The following is a 23,256-nucleotide window of genomic DNA, read 5'->3' on the forward strand; positions in this document are numbered from 1 at the left end:
TTTTAGTATTATTTAGTAAAACAGAGAAAAATAACACCACCCGCTCTTCTACAAACCACACAGGCGTATTTAAGGGGGTTCATGTTACTGCATGACAGTTGGCATGACTGCAAAAAAAAGACATGTGCCAAGTGGAGCTGCCAATGCTCAGCATGGCTGGTTTTAATATTTTAATGTGTTTCATTACAACAGTATGGGCCAGATAGCCTTTCTGACGTCCAAACAATTGTCTGCAAATGAACAAGATTACATGACAAACCCTGAATGACAGCGCTACCCACCGCTGCCTACCCCAGCCACTTATCTGATGGTAGCCTAGCAACAGATCCCTGACCTGGCTTTGACCTCCACCTGATAAGGTCAACACCTGAAGGCTCTCCCATTGGAGGGCTGGCTGAGAGAGGGGCGGAGCCTGGAGATATTAGGAGACAAAGGACTCGCAGAGCGAGGGCAGCCTCCTCTGCATACAGTTCCCTGCTCCCTGTTGACAAAAAAAACATGTTCACACAAAAAGCACGTGGGTTTGTTTCACCTGTGCGTGTGTCACACAAGACTGGTTTAAAAAAAAGCTTGGTACAGCGTTCCCCTTAGCAGAAACAGACAGCGGCGCCTTATTTTACACGGGGTCAAAACTGTTTTCACCCCTCAACATGGCATCAGTGAGAGGAAGCGCAGCGGCTGTAACTGCTCATAATGAAAACTATTGTGCTGACAAATAGAAGAGACACATTTCGAAGGAGGTGAAATTAATCGACCAGAGCAGCCCACCCTGATAGACATCCCGCTTTTCTGTCATTTGCCTGCACACGCACACACGCACACCCTCACGCGGTTTAACCGCAGTGATATGGAAGTTAATCCAAATTGTGAAAGTGGCAATATCCTATTAGACCATGGCAATAAAATCAAGCTGAGACTGGCAACACATTACAGATATCAGAACATGTTCAGCACTCTCCATTACAATATGAGGTAACATTAATCAGCGGGGGTCCTCTTACACGCACACACGCCCACACACACACACACACAGGGGCGTAAAACAAGCACGCGTACCAGATACAAAGACATGCACAAGCCTGAACTACAGCTCGACAGTAAACATATTGATGCACTGAAGTGCTCTTTCAATTGATATCATCTTAAATGATAAAAAATAATTTATCTCTGGCCTTTTTCTAGATAAATTTAGACATATTGTAAATGAAAGAATTATAGTTAAGCAGCCAAGGGCAGTGAGGTGGACGTATGAATAGCTGTTCACAACACTTTGTGTAATTATTTTTGCTCACCCAGCTTCTGGAATGAAAAAAAGTGATTTAGAGGCAGGTGGCAGACAGTGTTTCTGTCCCGGTGCTTTGTGGCATTCTGTGAAAAATGTTCTGCAATTCAGAATGCAAACTGCTTGAAATGATAAAAGAGCACATTGTTTTCAGTGCTGTACTTTCAATCGCTGTGTCACTGATCTGCTCTCTCATTCCTTTCAGTTCTTCGTCTGACATCTCTTGTTTTCCCAGATATGCGCGTTAGCCGAGCCCTTGGCACCGCCGCCGTGATCGTTCAGCCCGTCGGCTTCGGCGGTGCGGGCTAAAATAACTTTTGTCCCTGAGTCGAAGGACCTTCACTTCCCTCCAGGGCCTTTTGCGAGACCTCTGCCCCAGTTCACCCAGGGCAACCTAGGCTCCTCCTCTGCCTGTGTGTGTGTGTGTGTGTGTGTGTGTGTGTGTGTGTGTGTGTGTGTGTGTGTGTGTGTGTGTGTGTGTGTGTGTGTGTGTGTGTGTGTGTGTGTCTGTGTGTCTGTGTGTGTGTCTGTGTGTGTGTGTGTGTGTGTGCTCTGTCTCCTTACTGCGGGCAAACTGTTGAAGGTCAAAGGGCAGGAAGTTGGCCACCTGCCTCTGTCACACCAGTAAAAGTAGTAGCGCGGAGAGAGGAAGTGGTAGCAGCAAAGAAAGCAGTGACACAGTGTAAACGAGTACAAAGAATATGGGACAGTTGAATGTTCAAGTAATAGATGAATAAAGTCTTGGGCCACAGTCGCTGAAATCTTCTGCCTTTTCTGACATGTTTTCATTTTGTTGACCTTTGTAAGACTTCATTTATCTGATGTGCAGACTTTTTTGCCTGATTAAAGGAAACGGTTGCTGTGTGCTTTTCGAGTTCCCCAGGACCCGGTACAAGGATATCTCCACTGGTATTTGCTGGAGGCGACAACGCTCCTCGCTCCGTGCATAAATGTGCCAACTGAGGACGAGAGCATAGAAGGCCAGAGGGCAAAAAGGGAGTGAACCACCTGCTTCTGTCACACTGTCAGGACGAAGGCAGACGAGTGCAAACGGGGTGAAGTGTGTGTGCACGCGTGCGGTGCGGGCTGGGCACATTGTGTAGGAGGGGGGACAGGTGGCGCGCCGGACAGCGCTGGCACCGGCCACCCCAGGATTTATCACTCAGCGACAGTCACGGCCGGGCAGGGGACAGATGTTTCTGTTTACCCCAGGGCAACATCTGACTGGCCGTGCCTAGCGCTAGCCCAGGCAGCCTAGCCCACCCAGGACCGGGCCCGAGAGGAAGAAGAAGGAAGAAGAGACGGAGGGAAGCAAGAAAAAGCTGGAAGATACTGTCTTTGCCCCCGAGGCGCAGAGGAAAGTTAGCTCATTTTTCTCCAGTCTGCTGCATCCTCCACCGAAGCACCTGAAACTCATTTAGCCCCCACTAACTGTTGTGCGCTATAGGGAACCATTTTAATAAGTAGTAATAATGCCAACTGACAATATGAGCTGTTTTCAAAGCCGAGAGAAGCTGTGCCATTTATTGGAAAGTGAAACAAAACAATTATAATTGACCTAGTGTATACCGTGCGCTGTGCATCTTCACTTAGAGGGAATCGCAGACACCAATGCACAGCACTTATTGTGGAGTTATTCAAGGAGCTAGCCAGTGAAAGGCTTCACACATTAGTGAATATGTATATTAGGCTATACGCTGTCTGTCTCGCTGGGAAATCTGAGAGCTGTCACCGCTAATAATGCCGGAGCATGTGCACGAGGAACGACCTTTAGGTTCAACTCTGAGTGAGGTCATGTCCATGTTGCCATAGCTACTATCAGTGCACTGTGCCGTTGCCAACATTACCTCAGCTGCCTGGCACTGTCAGGGTCAGAGAAAAGGCTGTGACCTCCTCGTGGTGACCAAACAGCACCCAGACCAAGCGGTAGTGTTCTATAAAGCCTGCTTACTGAGGTTCTAGTGGAAGCGATGGCACCGGATTGACTGGACATTGGACTGATGATTTATGCCTGACTCTGTCAAACCGCGTTTGATAGTGCATGGAGTTTGCTGTCATTAATTACAGCTAATGCATAATAATAGGCAGAGGCTGGGTACACGGAGCAAGATTTAGCACTCATTAAGCTGTTCAGCACAAAAAAAAAGCTTAAAGGAGATTTTCAGCTGCACAGAAACATGAAAGTCTAAACATCTGTCAACAAATCCAGAAGGAACAAACGCACAAACATTTCATTCTGTCTAATTGCAGCACAATTGATAGACATTACAGTACACAGCATACGGTATATGTACATGTACATATGAGTGAGATCTTTGGTCCCTGTGCTTTACTAAACATGCAAAATTAGCAAGAAACAAATCAAAAAAGGGGTCGAAACGTCTACTGACCGATCGTCTGTCTGCAGGTAGAAAAGTGCCTTCTGCACGGAAAGAATCACACTAGACTTAATGTCTTAATCATTTCATGCAGGAAATGCTATAATACAGTATATAACTCTAATCTATTTGTGGAACATGTTAGTGCACTCTTCTCCTGATAGGCCCCATTTAATCATGTTGTTCTGTTTCCTAATTAGCAGAAATGCAAAGTGTCTTTGTCACCTGTGGACAGCCAAGAGGGCTAATTTGGGCTTTTCACTAATTGCCACGGTAACGAGCCTCCTGCGCCTCCACTGGGGGTGGGTGGAAGGCATGGCAGGAGGAGGACTGGAGGATGGAAGGATGGAAGGATGAAGACACAGCTCTCCTCACACACGGCCGAGGTGTGAAAGAACGCGGCAGGCCAACAGAACGCAGCCTGGAGGAGTCCAACAGCAGGGAGTGGGGGACAGCCTGCGCTGTGAAAAAGCCCCAACACCCAGCTGAGAGGGAGGAGGATTCAGCTCTGGCCAGTTTTGGTCTCTCAACTTTGATGAGGAGATGACTACATTGGGTTGGATAATTGTTGGACATTTTTCTGACACCTGTTATTACCCCCACCTGATTCAGTACCGGTTCCCACACGTTTTTTTTTTCATTTTTTTCGCTGTTTGGTTTTTTTTTTTTAACTGTTCTTTTAATAGAAAAATTCTAGTTTTAACTCAGCAGGTAGTTTTTCAATTAGTGGCTTGACATGTATGAAGCCGGTGTGTGAGACGAGGGACAGGAGGAGCTGAAATACACTAAAATGAAACGTAAGCCTGTAACGTCTGATAACGGGGTAATTATGATGAAGATGGTTTTACGTAGAACGAATATATAAGTTGCAGCCTTCAATTGTTTCAAGTTAACTTCTACATGTTATAAGATCATTATAAATGATTTAACAGTGTGTGTAACTGTATAAGCCAATCCATATCTATTATTAGAATTATATTATATTAGTAAATTGTCAAATGTACTGGTAGTATTTAAATTGATCTAACTACATAAAACCGTATAATGATTGCAGACATCTGTCCAAATTTGGTTATCTAGTCATTTTAATTTTAATACCACCGGGCTGTTACTGTGACACTTGCTTTAATTATAATCAACATTTAGTGACGGTGGTAAATTGCTTTACACTAAACAAGCTAAATTGATATTTAACAATCCTCCGCTTTCTGCGTGTCATATCGGTCAGAATTGAGCTGTACATTCATGTTTGCATCATTCGCATAAATTACTATCGTCACTCACTGTTACATTTATTTCCCCGCGATCCCCTTAATGTAAGTCGACCCCATCAATATGGTCCCTCCGATGAATTAAACCCTGTGCGCTTCCTCAAATTCATTTTCTTTTCAGCGTACACCCTGAAAGCTTGGGGGCACCTTGTCCGTACGCCGCTCTCGGGGGCGAGCTCCTCCAATGTGCGCGCGCGCGTGTCTGAGTGCGTGCGTGCGTTGCGTGTATGTGTGTGTAAGCGAGAGAGCGCGCGCGAGAGAGAGGGACAGAGAGAGAGAGAGAGAGAGAGAGAGAGAGAGAGAGAGAGAGAGAGAGCGTGTGGACGTGTGCGTGTGTGTGTGTGTATGTGTGAGTGTGTGAGAGAGTGAGTGCGTGCGCGCGCGCGCGCGCGTCTGGCTGCTCTGCTGTTGCTGCCCTTTGATCCCTGCATTAGTGTTAGTTAGGGGCTCGGAGACACACTTGCACCGAGAGCAGCCATAGTCAAGACACGGCCACAACAACAGCGGCACCTCCTCCGCCTGTGTTCCCGCTGCCCAGCGATACACTTTAAACCGAGCAAAGCCAGGTGCACGACCAAGTCCCTGCCATCACTGGCGCCTCCGGTCTCAATGGGAAAAACCTTTTTTCTTCTTATCCCCAAACAAGGACGAGAATGTGATTAAACACGGAGGAAAATGCCAAGGAGGAAGCAGGAGCAGCCCAAGCGCCTGCCTTCGCGTAAGTCGCTCGCTCGATTTGTGCCATTTTCACGGCTCTCCGTGTGTTTTGCGCAGTAGTTTAGGGTTAAAGAGGTGAAACAGACAAAAGACTCGGCGTAGGTTATTTCTCCCTTTTTAGGTCCGAGCGAGGCAGCCATGTTGTTGGCGAGGGGTTAACGTTAGCTAGGCACGGGGTGGATAAATGATACGTGGCTTTATTAAGAGTAAAATCGATAAAGGTCCGGTTCCGCTAAAGGTTGCGGTCAGTTGGCATATGTGGCGGTTGCGTGTGTGTGTGTGCGTGCGCGCGCGTGTGTGTGTGTGCAACGAATAACGGCCGAGCGATTTCGGTTATGCGTTCGCCCCTGCTAGGTCGCTTTTCGGGGTAGAAAAGGGGAGGATCTGCGAGTCTGGCCGCAATAAAATGAAGGGTCAGCCGGATCAGACGAGCCAGAGTCTGGCTACGCGTACCCGAGTGTTCCTGGTTAGCACTGGCGCTATCTAGCAACGCTCGCTAAACTTAATTTCCTCGGCGATAAACGCTTTAACTTTCGCCTCGTAGTTTCGCTGCTCCGAATCGCGGAACCGAATTCGCTCGCGCGTGTTCGTCGTCGACTTTTTTTTTTTTTTTTTTCTAAAAAAGTGTGTGGATGTTTTTGTTTCCTCCGAGCCCCAGTGTTCTTTTTTTTTTCCACCCCTCCCAGTCTGCACGCAGTCTATGTCAGAGCCACGGTCGGTCACCTGAAGTTCAGGGTTTTTCCCCCCCAATCCCTTTGCAGCCATTCATTGCAGACAGACCACGATCAATAACGAGGTTAGAAAGGGGAAACGACAGCTGTGCTTCTCTGCGCTGCAAAAAAAAAAATAAAGCGGCGTCGCAGCCAAAGGCATCGCGGTCCCCGTGCAGCGGGTTTTGGTAGCAGGCTGGTTTTACTTCTGTGCGTTTCACCCTGCGTATCTTGGATGTTCGTATTGTACCTTCATCGCTCAGGATAATGAAAAGCTGCAGTAACGCGCCTCGGCCACTAGAGGCTCGCGTAGACGCCAGTGGGCAACGACAACGATTATTAAAGGAATTATCCGAGAGTAGGCTTGTTTTGCTGTTGACCATTAATGCTCAATACATGCGTAAGCAAACCGCTCAGTTACTCATACCGGTATGCAAATGCATGAATAACTCAGTGATTCATCTTTAGATCAGCGGTGGCTTGATGCATTTATCTTTTGACACTATCTTCATTTCTTAAATGTCAGACCATGCCAGCTGTTCGGAGTAACCATGATCAGAAGGCATTCACGTGGTTGCTTTGACTCCGTTTAATGACATGTAGTTGTCTTTTGGACGGCTTGGTCGAAGAAATGAGCTCCTGGACCCGTACTTTCTCCGTCTTCATACAATATGCACACTGTTTTTTTTTTTTTTTTTTTTTGCTGGTAATATTCAGTGATCCACTGCCCAGGTGTTTGACCTAGGGTTGAACTTGGGAAATTGCAGCAGTTAGCTGGAAGGCATGGAGGTGGAGGGTGGGTGACAGTGGGAGCAGTGAGTGACTGCGAGTGTATGTGCGTGTGTGACTGAGTGACGGGGGGGATATTTGGACAGTGAGCCCTCACTGATGTGCTGCATAAGGTGTATCGTAAGCCAGCCAGTGAGTGTGACTTAGAGCAGGTAACGCTGTTAACCGAAGCATGGTGTATATTATTACTTTTTATGTTTTTGTGATGACCTGGTAGACTCTAAATGTAGTCAAATTAAAATAAATTACAATTGTGTAGGAGACACCAAAACCATATTTTCACGCCTAGTTGCCCACCTTGGTTAATAGCAGCCCATTGTCCGTTAAAGTATATGTTGGAGTAAGATTTTTACAACTGTTTTTTTTTCTCCAGCCAAACTACCTCCTGTCCTAATGACAATAGTGTCTAAGTGCTGATGTTGATTGTATAATGATTCATTTGTTATTGTTAGAAAAGCCTTGGACAGGTTAAACTGCAGATCTGACAGTGCAGATCAAGTTGTGTTTGTGATCATTTTTTGTTTTTGGACAACTTGTGTTAAAAGATACACAGTTTAGGAGTGAGCGCTGTATTTGGCAAAGCATCATTATTGTACTGTCTCGAACAGTAAAACAAAAAGTCCAGTATTTTCTTTGTTTTAGACATAAAAACCAAAGTAAGCCCATGTCAACCTTTCAATTAAGCTGCTTTGTAATTGGTCTGCAACAAAAATACTCTTCACCCACGTATCTGAAATCACGTACTCCTGTGTAGGCACTGTACTGGAGCACTGCTGTGCCTGTGTTCTTGGGTTTAAATGAAAGCTTTTCTGATTTAGGAGTTGCTTCCCTGCTCAGTCAACAAACTGTCACAGAAAAGTATGAATTTGTCAGAAGCTTTTTGCGCTTTGTTTTGGATCTTCCCACTCCAGAATGGAAGTGTCACCTCATGCCATTCGCTGTCAGTCTGTGTGTTTTCATTATGCAGCCAACAACACGCTGGTAGTGTGCCAGCCAACAACCACAATATCGAGCTTCAAATCTCTTCATCTGTGGTGAAAAAGGGCAAGCTAATACACTGGCTTTAATGCTGGAGGTGCTTTATCTTAGCACAGACCCAGATATATGGGTTGTGTAGCCCAGTGTTCACTGTCCTATTGTTTGTGGCACGGCTTGTGTGCGGAGACCATACTTTAAGTGTGTGTGCACTTTCATGCACATGTGAAAGTGAAAAATCAACTCTAAATGTGTGCGTGCGTGTGCGTGCTTGTCTGTGGGTACATAAGTCGACTATGGAGGTCACAGTACAGTATGGCGCCTTCACTCTGACAAGTAAACATGACCTTTGGTGCCACAGTGAAAACTGCCATTCTTTATGACCTTGCAGTGTGTTATTGTTTGTGCAATTTTGCTGCCTTATTAGTCATTCTTAAAGGTTTAACATGTAATATTTTACATATATGATTACATGACTTATAAAAGACAACTTTAGGTTATCCATGGAAAAATCTATATGTTTTCGGATGTGTTGTCATTATGCGAAGCAAATCCCCTTAACATTTTTGAATGACGGGGTAAGCTTAGTTTTTTTTTTAATGTAAGTGAGCGAGGATGTTAAAAAATATGATTTAGACCCTCATCTATATCATGAAGAGCGCAGCCTTGAGTGTATTGGGAGGAACGCTTATATAGTTTACCCTCCTCCCTTGATTAGCTACGTTTAAAACTGTGAAATTTTAAACATTTTCAGACACAATTGTGCTCCTCTTCATCAGCCAATAGCTGACTGACTGGATGGCTCTCTACCTTACTGTAATGGTGGGTCACTGGCTCCCTTCCACTTGCTATGATTATAATGACCTTGGTGGGGCTGGGGCTTAAAAAACATTGGATTAAGGGGAAAGGAAAATGAGAGGAGGTTTCCATTTCACTCTTGGCATAACATTTGTGGGGAATTTCTGCCCAGAACCCCCCACATCACCACTACCCCTCTACATCCCTCCCTTCCCATCCGAAGTTGACGGGCCTGGGTGCTCTGGCAGTGTTGAGCGTGTGGAGCTCAAGTGAATAATGATACACAGGCTTAGCTTAGAAATGAATTAAAGGGCAGGGGATAGGTGGCGGATGGCTCATCTACCATATCAAGGCATAGAAACCTGCTTTAAGTGAACATTTGCATTCTCTAGGAAAGACTGTCTGTTTTGCTTCAATCAGTGGGAAACACTGAGACTGATAAACAGTAGTTGGGCCTTGTTTCAAAGTAGTATCTAAGCCTTGGGGTGTGGATCAATACTCATACACAAATGTTAACCTTATTTGCTGCTTTAGACAACAGGCAAGACACATAGACAGCAGGGTGCTTTATTATCATGTAAGTGCTAAATTTCAGGGATTATACAACTGAAAACCTTTCTTCAGAGTGGGTTTGTGTTACTTAAGAATAACATGCAAAATAAAGAAATCGCTAAAACTTCTTCAGCATTACTACTGAATAATTCATTTTAACTTGTTTTATGCTGCATATTATACTGTCTCTGCAGAGCTAGACTAATATCTAGAATTGTTGACTTCATGCTGACAAGTGTGACTGTCTTTTTCTTACAGAAGTTTTGGTGAATTTTATACTTTTGCACTTTGAATAGAAACATATTATTGTGAAAATGCCGTGTACATCATCATAGTGGATGTAGCTGCTTAGGTAAATTGCCTAGATTGTCACTGACAAACATACAATCACCTTAATACTGTTTAAACTAGAACTTCAGATATAATACCATAAAAATTGCATTCACAAACAAACTCACAATTGTTGTGAGCTATGAGCTTTGACCTTTACAGACTGTCAGCTTAGAAATAATGCATGATTATTTCCACAAGTCACAGCCTCAGTAAAATGAGACTCCTACAAGGCCTTCTCTTCGTGGTGTTCAAGCCAGATGTTCCTGCAAATATAGACAGGGCCAAATCAATAGCAAATGCCAAAAGAGGTTTTATTGATGGAAACGTGGCAGCATAAGCAGAACATGGGATACAGGTATCTAATTAACAACCCCACTGCAATGATCCTTCACATACACAGGGTATTATAATTAAGTTGGACCAGCACCTCTTTTGTTGCCTTCTTGAAGTAATTTTTTGTGACATATTTTTAATTAAGATGCTTCTCTGATAAATGACCAAAGTTTTCATTGTTTCTCAATTGTACTTGTACAAGATCAGAAAAACATAAATACGTTATTGCTTTTTTTAAGTTTGCCACCTTGTGAAGAATTGCAGGCATTTACCTCTATACAGAAAACATGTATAACCTTGACCATGGTATACTGCTGAGTTTGGTACACCGTAACATTCCTAAATTGTTGCTGTTATCTGGTCTTTATTAGAAAATGCTTGAGATCACTGGAAGGAGACCTCAGTATTTAATAATTTATCAGTACAAATACTGTTTTCTGTGGTGGAGCTGATGATGTCTATGTGTGCACTGTAAGAGCCTAGTTGAGTTTTGCATTTATAAATGAGCCTAAAGTTTTTAAACTGCTTACTTTACTGATTATGTTACTGTAATTTATCTACCGATGTATATTGAACCTGAACACTCTTAATCTTGGTTACTATGTATTATATGTATTTTATTTCATTTTAAACACAAGCTTTTTTAGCATTGTACATACGCAAACAACTCAAAAACAAAATAGTGATGTCTACATATTCTTGGGCAGGATAGATTCTGTACTGTAGTCCTTATTTTAATGGGGGGAAAAAACATGGATTTCTGCTTTACCTCAGTTATAAAGTGCTAGTAGCAACACATCTTGATTTACCATGGTAAAAAAAATCCAGGTGGTGGTTTGTTAGTTGTCTGCTGGGATCTTTAAAAATAAATTGTGTTACTCTACACCTCAGTGAAACTCAGGCTGTAAGACAAAAACAAACCTGGAATGGCCTACTTTTGCAATCACAGACGGGTATGCGATTCATCTGTTTTACATCTGATTGCAAAATGCCTAATTAAATATCAATAATGTCAGTTGAAATTCCCTGTGGGGTTTTATTTTCACGGAGATGTCAGTTTTCAAAGTTCCCTCTCTAAACAGAGAATTCACTGCAGCACAGAAATCAGGGAAAAGTAGTTGTCCTAAAGCCTCCAGTACAGTACCTGCCTCTCTGCCTGGTCTCAATCAGAACCCCCTCTGTGTGGAATAGAAGTGCCTCAGCCTCGGTAACGATTTTTCCCGTGTTGACAAGTCACAACATGGAGATCTACAGCTCGGAGAGCAGCCCTTTGGCTACACAGAGCCCTGCTTGCACTGAGTAATAGCAATCTCACAGGAGTAGCAGGCTTTCAGCTGGCAGCAGTTCATACGGAACAGCTCGCCGGTGCAGCTGGGAAAGACAGAGCAGAGTGGAGAGGGAGAGAGGAGCTGGTTTGGTGGTAGCAGTGGAGATAGAGGGAGGGAGGAAGTGGAAAGGAAGAGCTGTTAAGAGCTTTGGGCGGTTTCTCTGTTGTTGTACCACACAAGTGCATCCAGGCCCTGCAGGACAAGCCTTTAACAGGCATGAGGGATGGAGAGCATGAGAGGAGAGGAGGAGGTGGAGGTGGAGGTGGAGGAGGAGGAGGCAGCGGTGGTGGATGTGGTGGTCTGGGGAGCTGAAGCCGGCCAGTTGTGCCAGACGCCTGCTCTAAACAGGGATGTAATTTATTGCTGGACTATGTCTCACGTTTCACTCCTCGAAAGACGCGAAAATTACACTGTACGGAGATAAAGAAGCTTCTCAATTGTCTTAGAAGAAAGACCTGCCTGTGGGCTGTGAAGAAATTTTGCAGTGGTTCATCTTTAACTAGTGAAGGAAATTGTGGCGCATTGGCATCAAGTGGCATCTATATTTTGTGTTACTTTTGCCAACCTACTGCTTTGTTACATATGACGTCTTTATGAAACATGTTAATTTGGTCTTCGGTATGAGCGCATGTATATTTTTCTAGGGGGCTTAAATGGCCTCTAGCCAACATGTTGATCTTTGTCGCCCTCGCTCAATGCACTCTGCACAGCACAGTGCTATGAAATGACCTCACTTCCTGTGTGGGTAGAGGAGGGCAGGAGGCCTCTTACACACTCATGCACACAGACATTTTCTCTCAAGCACAGCCTGGCTCTAGTTAGCCTTTAGTGCACTAGGCAGGCTAACCCGTCTCTCCTGGTGTGGAAGTGTTTCCACATTGCACATTTAGGCAGTCAAGAGCAAGACACAGGCTAATGTCTTTAACTAGCCAGACTAACAGCTGTGTGTCTGCAGCTTTTTGGGGCCTGGATCAGTTTTATAGGGAGATTAAAAGTAGAGAGAAGGAGGGGGGACTGTTACAGACACAGGATAGTAGGACCATAAGGCAGTGACAGCTATCTTGGGGAAACAATATATCACCTCTAAAAGGAGAGTGGAAGTAATTGGCTGCGCGACAAAAATCCTGAGAAGTTAAAATCATTGATGTGATGTCACCTCTGAGAAAGCCACTGTCAGTGCAGGGTGAGGTTATTTATGATCCTGAAAATGCAGGTGAGCATCTTGACTAATTCAGTGTTGTAGAGGTTTTCCTATTTTCACAATGTAGCTGTAGCTTCTCCTAGTGCATTAATGAATGAATATGAGTCAGGTCTCCTCCTTTCATTGTTTATCAAGAGCATTTGGTCATTTGAGTTTGTCCTTGTGCTGGTAATGGGATTAGCTAATCACTGGATATTTCATTCTGAGTGAGGACCCTGTATCTCCTGCTGTCTGTAAGGACTACAACCACAGGCAGCAACAAATTAATATGTACATATTAGCTGAGTAGCATGATCAATATAAGGTAGGCATGAGTTGAATCAGATGGAGGCATGTTGCCACTCTCTGCAAGTGTTTTGAATAGGGGCCATGTTGGTTCAGATTGCCTTGTCATTAATCCCTTGTACTCTACAGGGGAGTGGTCAGCGGCAGATGTATTTGCACTTCCTCCAGAAGGTTTTCTAGATTAGCACAAATCCTCACAGAAAAAAACATTTAAAAACCTCATTTGGCATGCACAGCCGGACTTTGGGCTCATAACTGGCCAAAGACAGCCATCCCTCCCTCTACGTCTCATTCTCTCTGACTGGCTTGATGTGTTGTATTTTTTTTCACCCCCCACCTTGCGTTTCTTAGATCTTAGCCCCATGTTGTTTTGGACAGGATGCTGTAAATGTTAGGAAACTCTATTCTGTCATTTGCATGTAGCAAGCAGCCACTTTTCCAGTTTCAGTGGTTTGACCTTGTTGTATCAGCCAGCCAGGAATGAGATCATCAGAGGAGTAGACGAGAAGCTGACATCTCTCCTCCACCTACCCAGGGCTTTAAGTGATGGTTGTCATAGCAATCATTATGCCACAGAACAGACTCAGTGGGTGAAGGATGGCTTTGAATGCGGCAGCCTCAGGTCACCACCTGGTTATGACAGAACTGATAGACCTACTGTATGAGGGTTAGCTGCAGTACACATTTGGCATAAAGTAAAAACACATATGCACACATCAAATGTCTGGTTCATATAGATTATAGCCTGGGATTAGAACTGCTCAGGCACGGCCTGTCGTTTTTTAATACCTTAAAGAAAGCAAGGCAGGTACTGGTATAACAGAGAGGGAAAGACCAGCATGGGGCGAACAATGGCTCTCATTCCCATCAGCTGCCTGGACCAGCATTTAGCATGGAGATTGAAAACGGAATAAGCCCCCCCACCCCCATTTCTCCCTGGACCTGCATGTAAATGAGGTTAGCGGTTAGTATTTCCTGCTGTGCCACAGCAATTCTTCTACCTCTTTCTCGCTCTTTTTCCTTTTTTTAAATAATGGCCTGAAAGTGCTCCCCCTTTCCTGGGGTAGGGACCGGGACCAATCCTGATTAGTGTCCCTGTCCTAAGTGACAGGCTAAAATCCAAGCAGGCACTGCCTTGGGAGCTTCTGCCAAACAGCCGTCAAACCGATAGTACCATAAAAAAGGCACCCCACCTCCCCACTTCTCAAGATTCTCTCTCCCTTTGGTCCCTCGCTCTTCTGCTCATTCTCCCCTGCTGTCCTTTCTGAATGTCTCTAATAGACACTGACTCTATCACTCTAACACTCCTATTTCCTTACCTACATGCATACACATAAAATTTCTCACTCTACCCCCACCTACAACCGGACCTTTATTTTGTACCGCTTGGTGAACTGGCTGCTATAAAGCAGAGTGTCCCTTTTGCCAGTAGAGTGATTTACAAACAATACATGGATGCTGTACACACTCCCACCTTCCACCCTCCTACTCTCTCTCACTTTTCTTCCACAGATACACAATCACCCCTGTGAGTAGCTTCAGTATGCCAGAAAACTACGCAGCAGGGTGATGGCCTGTTTTTTTCACACTTATTCCAAAGAATGTATCTATCTATCTAGTGATCTAGAGGATGCTAGCACGACATTTACATTTTGGCTGAGTGACAATATGTTGCAAATTACTTCTCTCTGTCAAAGTAACTTGACTAGTATATCAAACATTTTGTAATTTAGTTTTCTGATATTTTTTTCTTAACACTAATACTACTCTAATTAATAATTCCTAGAACCGGTCATTTTTTTAACCTAGGACATCCTAAAACTGTAATTGAGATGTATTTATTACAATTTGGCCTGAGTTATTTTATTTGATTTAAATACACATGGGATTTATGTTAGCTGGATAGTTGAAGGCATGTGCTAATTACTAGTTTCTAGTATAAAAGCTCTGGCAGGTGTTATGTCTCTATAGACTACTGAGTTATGTTCTGAGTTTAATAGTATGGCAATGTATAAGAAAAACTGTGTACATGGTTCTTTGCAACATAAGGACTGCAACACAGCAAAAGGATCTAATTATATTAATGAGCATGTAATACTATCAAGTACACGCTAAGCCAGCAACCTATCACAAGTATTTATAGAAATAACATTTTAATTACATAAACGTGTGCTAAGTGTGATATGTGAGGACAAATATGTCACAAGCACAGTATGTTGTTTGTTCTTACACGTGGATACAGTACATGGATGGGTGTATAGAAGTTTTTTTTTTTTTTATTCCTACATGTAGTCCTTAAAGGTTGCTGCATGTGTTTGTCTGATTTCAGTACAACAAAGAATGATGCCGCCCACGTATGCCTAATCATATGAGACAGAAAGGCTGAAGTCCTTTATGAATATGAACAGCTCATCCTCACAACACAAGAGATTGGTCTGTTGCGTAAAGTTTCTATATGCTATAATGAGGAACCCTATTTATCAACACGAGTTAACAAAAGTGACTCGGCTGTATTTTAAAAGGGAATAGGGAACATTTATTTGACAAATTGTTTGCTGTGTGTATAAATAGTATGTAAATGATCCAGCCAAAAGCAAAATATTGTTTTTAATGCTACATGCTGTATGAAAGAAATGCATTTGGGTCATTTAGTCTTAATTTGTTTGAGGGTAACCTGCCATCTTAACAGCATCCTTCTCAATACGCTACTGCTTCTTGAAAAATGAAAGGATTGTGTTTTGGCTGGTCACAGGCTGACTTGGCATCTGGCTCTACAATAAATGGAGTGTTATGATTCATGAAAGAATGAAATTCTGGATAGACTATGTTTTCACTGAAAATAAAGAAACATTGTGTTGTATTTTGAATCTGCAAGACATTCTACTATAAATCATTAAAAGCATAATACATGAAAAGCTTTACTCGGGGATATATCACATTAAGGCAGTGGAAATTAGGAGAGATATAATGACAAAGCAATATGAAAGCATTTAAATAGATTTCGCGCTTTTCATAATCATGTGACCAAGGGACCACGTTTTTTGCTGGTCAGCACTTTTATATCCGGGGATTATATTTTTCCTGCTGGAATAATTCCCCCTGCTAACAGCTTGCTGAAACGAACCTAACCTGTTCAAGACGTATTTCTTTACACTGGATCCCTAGATGAAAGCCACATAAACCAATAAATCCTTTCTATTAAGTTTATTCTAGCCTCGTAAAATAAATATGTTGCTCTTTAACATTTAATATTTTTAAACTGCTTTCACTATTTTAATAGCTATTTTTCAGTATTTTTGTAAATCATCATTGTAGGTGTAAATCATGTTACAAGTTTTTCCAATTCATTCAATGGAGAGGTTAAATTGAATAGCTTTCAAAGATATGATGAGCTGTGTACAACCTTGTTAAACATTTTTCTCATGGATTTCTAATGGTTTGGATTATTTACCAACACTTGTCAAACAGATGCTGTGTTAAAGATATTAATGACTTTGTTGAATTTATCTCCTTGAATTAGAATCTATGGCAAGTCAGCGCTAATCAGTGATCATTAGTCATGAAAGCACTATAACCTTTATATATGGCTGGGGATTATGATGGGTGTTGGTGTCCAAAGCCCCGCTGTTTTGAATCACTCTAATGGTGTGATATTTTTTGCATGAATATTATTGATAAACTGATAACTCCTACTAATGATTTTGGTAATAATGTAAGTATTTCAGATTCATCAAAATTAATGCAAAATCAGTGAACAGTTTGTCAAGTGATTTTGATAAAACATTATACATTATACTGTGTGTTCATTGTATATTCTTTATTTATTTACAATTTAATTTCTGATGAGAGAACTTCACTTAATTTTGTCTATTTGCATCACAATGGTGAACTTGCTAATTTTGCTGCTTGTGTAAATACCTAAAACATAAATAAAGTGTGGTGCATTGATTTGGTAGTGATTGACACAACATAGTTGAAATGGGATTTAGCAAGCAGAAATGGGAAATGCCAGTTTCATGTAATCAATGTTTTAAAAACTCTGATGTGGTTTTTGGGAGAGTGACAGTAAACACGGGCCTGTTTTCACTCATGAATTAGTGTTATTAGCACGATATTGCAGTTTGTTTTCAGGCCTGGACTTCTAATGGTTGCTTTTCAATGGGTGCCTTTAGTGAGTTTAGAAATTAGATGCAGTGTGCTGTATTGCTATTTCTGGTTGATTGGTTACTCAAGGAGTCTTTGCCTGTAAATATTTGACACCACGTTCACACATTTGCGAGAGGATATTGCAAAAGCAATAGAATTTGACTACTGCTGCTCAGTAATATAGTGAAAATATAATAAAATTAGTTGTAAATGAAGAAATCACAAAGTGTACAGCTGTCTACATTTTACCCAGGTATGTCCATAAAACAATGTTCTCCAAGTTTATGCCATTGACGCATCTCTTCTGTCTTTTCGACATTTTAGATCCATAGCTTTGATGACACATCCTAGGTTAGGAGCAAGACGATTTTGTAACATGAGAAGCTAAAAATGGACGAGAAAAATAAAGCAAGGGGTAAAGTGCAATTCATCTGCAATAAGAAATTTCAGAGGTCTGGGGCTCTCAGTCGTCTCATTCTCTTCCAAGAACACTTCTCCTTCCTGTTTCACCTCTGGCATGGCGCCCAAAGTACCCACAAACCACGGAGGCCAACGCCGAAAATACACAGATGGTAATTTGCACTACATTTCAATACGACAACCACTATTATATATAGCCCTGCTGTCTAAACCCTGATCCTCACTGTGAATATCATCTCACCTCAGACTGTTACAAAAAGATGGGCACATTATGTCTTTGTCACAGACCGTATATTGGACAGAATAGTACAGAAAGTTGACTTTGAAACACAGTTTTCTGATTTTTCATACTGTTATGGTACCTTGGTCCATACAACTCTTTTGATCAAGATATCAGATAAACAAACATGTAGAGTTAAGATTTGATATAACATTTGACATCTTGACCCCTGTGTGTGTGTGTGTGTGTGTGTGTGTGTGTGTGTGTGTGTGTGTGTGTGTGTGTGTGTGTGTGTGTGTGTGTGTGTGTGTGTGTGTGTGTGTGTGTGTGTGTGTGTGTGTGTGTGTGTGTGTGTGTGTGTGTTTTACAAAAAACAGTAATTTTATAATCTTTTGTCTTTTTTTTAAGCAAGCCTCTCCAGAAAAGCTCAATTTTCAGGGTTATTGTCACGATACATTACCCATCTTGTCTTGAGTTTCAGCTGAGGACACACACTCTGACATTATCCTGTAAAATACCTTGAAACTTTGAAATAAAGGTGGCCTGTCCAGCTTAGAGGCAGCAAAGCAACCTAAAACTGTGTTTCATGCAGCCTGGGGAAATTGTGGCCCACAGATCACCAGGATACCAAGGATTGGACCTGGCCTAGCTTCTTCAATACTACAGTACATGACACCATCCAGCAAGACACTGTGTATTCCATTGTTTTACTGTTGCATGAAACAACATAAACTGTGCTCGTGGCATTCTTGTCTGTGTGAACATGATTTAGGACCTCAGACATATGTTTGTTTCAAAGTGTTTATTTATTGTGCCAACTCACACCTTCAATATGATTTTGTTGATTCTCGGAAAACAGCCCTTTTTCATCAGTAAGTTGTAAAACCTACTTGGTGTGTTATGTCAAATACAATGGGTTATTTGAAGTACAGTACATTTGTTGATACAGTGTTTAGTTTTTTCATGGCTGTTAGAGAACATCATTTCATTTGAGCCTTAGATGTCTGTGGGCTAAGTGTCATGGCTTGACAGACCAGGTGAGTCTGTCTGGAATAACAGCAGGACAGAAAGTACTGCAGACATTTTGACAAAGCAGACATTACAGCTAGAAAGTTTAAATAATGACTTTACAAGTGAGGGCTGTTGAGTTTTATGAATTACAAGGTTAAACACCTGCCTCTCTCAGCAGACACACCCCCAACATTTGAGAGCAGTTCATATTGAGGAGAGAATTTTATTATCCGCTTGAAACTTACATTTATCCACTTACAGATTTATGAAGTCATTCAAATTTGGCCAAGTGGTTATTAACACATCTTGCAGTGCAACAGTTTCGGAACATCTATTTATGCTTTACCTAAATGTTAAATTTGTAGTTATGTTATGTAGCTGAAAGTAAGAGGGAACAAGATGAAGGTAGTGATGTACAAGAATGGGGGGAAAAAACATATGTACAGTATATGAAAGAGATCAAGAAAGGAAGAGATTATGGAAAAGGAGGGGACGTGATCCTGATCCAGTGTGTCCCAATTAATGGAATTACCTTCCTCCTCGGGAGAACTGTTAGTCATTTGCAGAGACCTGAGCTTGCCAGTAGAGCATCTCTCCCACCATATTGTCCAGCAAGCACTAATAAGGCAGCCCTGACCGCCGGGCGCACTCATTAGCATAGCCCCGCGGCTGTGGCAACCCCCGCCAGGGCACAGCCGGACACTTAATTACTGCTGCGGCTCCTTCTTCACTACATTCATACTCACCGCCTTCCTTCCTATGTCCTCACCTCCTGCCCTACCTCCTTAACCCACCCTAAACACATGCACATGCTTGCACATCCTGCTGTCACCCCCTTCAAAGAAGGGGAAACTGTAAGGCTAAACATAATGGTGATGTAAATGTGATTACTTTAGTCTTGCTGTATTTAGGCCATCTTTTTATGTCATTTAATTTTTTTTGGCTTTGTGGTCAACATCTATGCAATTTAGTGACTTCCAGAATTGCACTACCTCTTCTCCATCTCCTCCTCCCTCTCTCTCATTGCTATATTAGCTCTTGGGCATGGCTCTCCTTTTGACATCAGCACAGTATTGATGCACCTACGTCCAGCCTTAATCGGCTAATGGCCTCTTCTTCTTTCCTACCTAGCCAAATCAACCCCTCCCTTGACCATTCCTCTATCTGTCCCTACCGTTCTGCGTCCTCTGCCTCTTGCCTGTCCAGGCCTGAGGTCAGTGAGGCCAATTTTCATGCGTGGCTAAGTCACAGAGTAGCTTTGTGTGTATGTGTGCATGAGAGAAAATATGTTGGTCAGCAGCCTTACACAAGTCATGTGGCGTGTGACCTCTTGATCTACCTTTACTCTAGTCCCTTGCTCCTCTCCCTTCTCTAAGTTGCACCTTCCTTCTGCCAGCGATCAATCTGTGCGACATGGCTAGCTGAAGTCCAGCCCGGCTTCTTTGCTGAACATATTAATGCACATACTGTACAGCATAGTGAAACAGTGAACAAATCTACTACCTGAACTGTCCAACTGTTTTTAGCTGTTCCTCAGCCTGCGCTCCCCAGCTCAAGTCAACAAAATAAAATGATTAACTTGATTGTGTTTGTAACTGTGTTGCTAAATAAAAGTTAGAGTAGCTCAGTGTACATCTGGTCAAGCAAAAATGATTATTTAAGGCCAGTTCTCTTTTCTGATGGTTCTGTCCTACATTTGGAGGAAACATGTGCATTTAGCCTGAACTTTGCTTTGCTTTTATACAGCTCCCTTTTTGTATTGTGTACTGTGGTGGTGCTATATATGTGTGGCCCAAAGAGACAATCCCCTGCCGCTACACCACTGAATCAGCCTTGTGTGAGTGATAACACATCCAGACTGCTGAGCACCCTGCAGCTGTTTGTCTCAACATGCAAGTCATCCCCGCCATTACACCACTAAATGGTTCCCTTTTAGTGGCAGACGCTCGCCCGGCCTGTATCTCCATGCCTCCATCACTGGGGGTGGGGGCTGCAGTTACTGTCACTGAGCCAGTCACCACACTGGAGGCAAATCCAGTTGACTGTGTGACACAAACATGCAGTGGTGGAAGCCTCCAGCATTACACTACATCTCTGGCGAAGGTATTGGCAGTTTAGGCATGTATTCAAGTGCATATGTTTGTTCCTTTGCGTGTAGTGGGCACACAGCAGCAGTCGCGAGTACAGAGCCAAGACGAAGCCCCTTGGAACATGGGCCAGAGACCATGACCTTGGGAAATGTCATTCCGCCCACGGGGGTGGCTCGCCTGTGACACACAAAGCCATGGTATTGGAGTGCATCAGTGCACAGTAACACTCAGAAGCCTAGTGGTGTAGTGTTGCGTTCAGCTGAACCTAACCCTGAGGTTTAAGAGTGAACCTTGGAAGCAAGCGAGTTCAGCCTCAAAGCTGAGACCTTGGGTCAGCAATCTAGCGATTTCCCTCTAACCACATTACAGCCATTAGTGGCTCTTGTTGCTTTTCACATGTCACATGGAAATGGGTCAAGCCCTGCCCTGCGTGACTCACTGGTGCTTTCTCCCTCTTCCTCTCCCCATTCCTGTTAACACTACCCAGGTGCCAAAATGTCTTCAAGGAGCACGGAAAATTGGGTTCACAATCTGCACATTTTCATTCACCTTTAGAACAGTGTGAAGAGATGAGAAGGGTCATCAGGCTCTGCCTTTTTTTCTTTGTTTAGTGAGTTTATTGTCTTATTGCTTATTAAGGGTCAAACATGCTTTATACAGAAGGCCACAGACTAGCTCATCTGCAGATGAGTGTGCGGTCGGTGTGTTCACACTCACAAGGCTCATTGTTGCTCTTTGACAAGTGAGCACTGTGGGCCAGTCTATGGCAGCACAGGAAGGCTGTTGTAGAAGAACTTTAACATGACCTTTCTGACAGTTCTACATTTATAAATGTTGTACAGCTGTGTTGAATTTTACTTTTTATCTTCTTTTGTCTGTCTTTAATATATCTGTCACCTTAATACGGATGGATTTTGGACAGAATAGGTAAAAAAGGTACTAGGGAGAGGATTCTTTGTAGTCATTGAGAGCTGGTATGTCTATAAAGCGGTGTCTTCCAAGATTTCAGCAATACACACATGGTCCTTTTGAGCAGTGTTCATTTTGTTATTGGGAAAGTTTGAATGGGAGCTGAGAGGTGATCTAATCATGTTCCACAGCCCTGTGACTGTTTGCAAAGTATTTAAGAATAATAATCAGTTTACTGTACCTGTGCATCCATACTCCCAATGTATACATAATTTTATGCATGAAAAATAATTAATTTATGCTGCACTAAATGGACTTCTTCATGTTTGAATATGGGATCATATGTAATCATTATCACATAATGGCTTGTGTTTTTTGGTGCCTCCTGTTTTCTGACTGTTGCTTATGTGTTTCTGTAAAATATTATATGAAAGACTGTATGTGTGAGAAGAGATAGAGATATAGGTTTTTTTAAGTTTGTGAACTCTTGTTTGATATCTGTTGCAACAGGAGAGTGCTGGTCATAGTGGGCTGTGATTGTGGACACCTTTTGTGGGCCACAGTGATCCACCCTGGCCAGAAGTAGAGCAACTAATGATCCCAACAGGTTGCTCGGCCAAGTTGCCGGGCAACTATTTTGTCCATGTCTGTAAACGGAGAGCAGATCCATCCAGTGTGTTTAGGGTCACAAGGGTGAAGGTTGCCTTGGTGTATGTGGATATATGTATATTGGTGCATTAGTCATTTTGAATAATTCTTTTGTTTCCTTGTGTGTTGCAACTGTGTGAAGGCCCAGTTTTCTCAGAAATCTGAGCCAGCTTCTCTTTATCATGTTTGTGAGGTTGTGTACAATAACCCAAGGAGGAGAAAAAACTCTGTTTTGACATTTTGTTTTGCCCAGGCTTGGTGCTTTTGACATATTCTTATGGAGGTTTGTTAATATGTATCAGGAATATTCACTTTTCTTTGTTCGCCCTTGTCTGGCAAGCTGTAATGTTTTGCTTATGAATATTGATACATGAAGTGTATATTAATGACCCTTGGTGACCTTAACCCTATCCTTATTGGCTCCCTGGTGATATCTGCAGGCTCATGAATATTAATCTAGTTCTGTAACCTCCATTACCCTAATCTTTGCTGTCTAGCCTCCCAGAAGGACCGGTTGTCATGGTAACCCCTTTACTAGGCTCTTCCAGACCAAGGGTGGGAAAAATATGGTTAAAAAAACGACATAAAAATATGAATTACTTAAACATCTTAAACGCGCCTTCTGGACAACTGCTATTATATAAGAAAGATGTTGAATTTATGTTGGATAGGATTATAGTTGTCAGCTTGCTAGACCCCAAAATGTGTATCTGAAAGCGTTAAATGTCGAGTTGACATGGCTCTCAGGCAGGTACAATATGGTGCAATTCCCTAACTAGGTGTACGAAAATGAAATTAAACAAGAAGTGTATAAAATAATGCTTAATATTGCTTGCACAGCTCTTATATTTTATGTTTTG

General features: G+C 42.6%; 1 protein-coding gene and 1 long non-coding RNA gene across 5 annotated transcripts in view; one reads left to right on the top strand and one right to left on the bottom strand.

Annotated features, from left to right (window-relative positions):
- Positions 1–143: 143 nt before the first annotated feature.
- Positions 144–1,614, bottom strand: LOC114860384 (uncharacterized). The gene is made up of 3 exons (XR_003786614.3): positions 1,445–1,614; positions 1,293–1,368; positions 144–481 (listed from the first exon to the last, which is right to left on the bottom strand). It is a non-coding gene; the product is annotated as an uncharacterized LOC114860384 (long non-coding RNA).
- A 3,589-nt stretch (positions 1,615–5,203) lies between these two features.
- Positions 5,204–23,256, top strand: part of znf827 (zinc finger protein 827) — a 57,089-nt gene continuing 39,036 nt past the window's right edge. Inside the window, exons 1-2 of one of the 4 annotated variants that reach the window (XR_005898013.2) lie at positions 5,204–5,649; positions 17,423–17,670. Coding sequence is in view for 3 of the 4 variants with exons in the window: in XM_041071866.2 (XP_040927800.1) it covers positions 17,616–17,670 (55 nt within the window). In the remaining variant the exon portion in view is untranslated. The remainder of the gene's footprint in view (positions 5,650–17,422; positions 17,671–23,256) is intronic. The other 3 variants (XM_041071866.2, XM_029164315.3, XM_029164317.3) reach the window with 3 other exon arrangements.

The sequence above is a fragment of the Betta splendens genome, chromosome 1, assembly GCF_900634795.4.
Source record: "Betta splendens chromosome 1, fBetSpl5.4, whole genome shotgun sequence".
In the NCBI taxonomy this organism is placed as follows: Eukaryota; Metazoa; Chordata; class Actinopteri; order Anabantiformes; family Osphronemidae; genus Betta; species Betta splendens.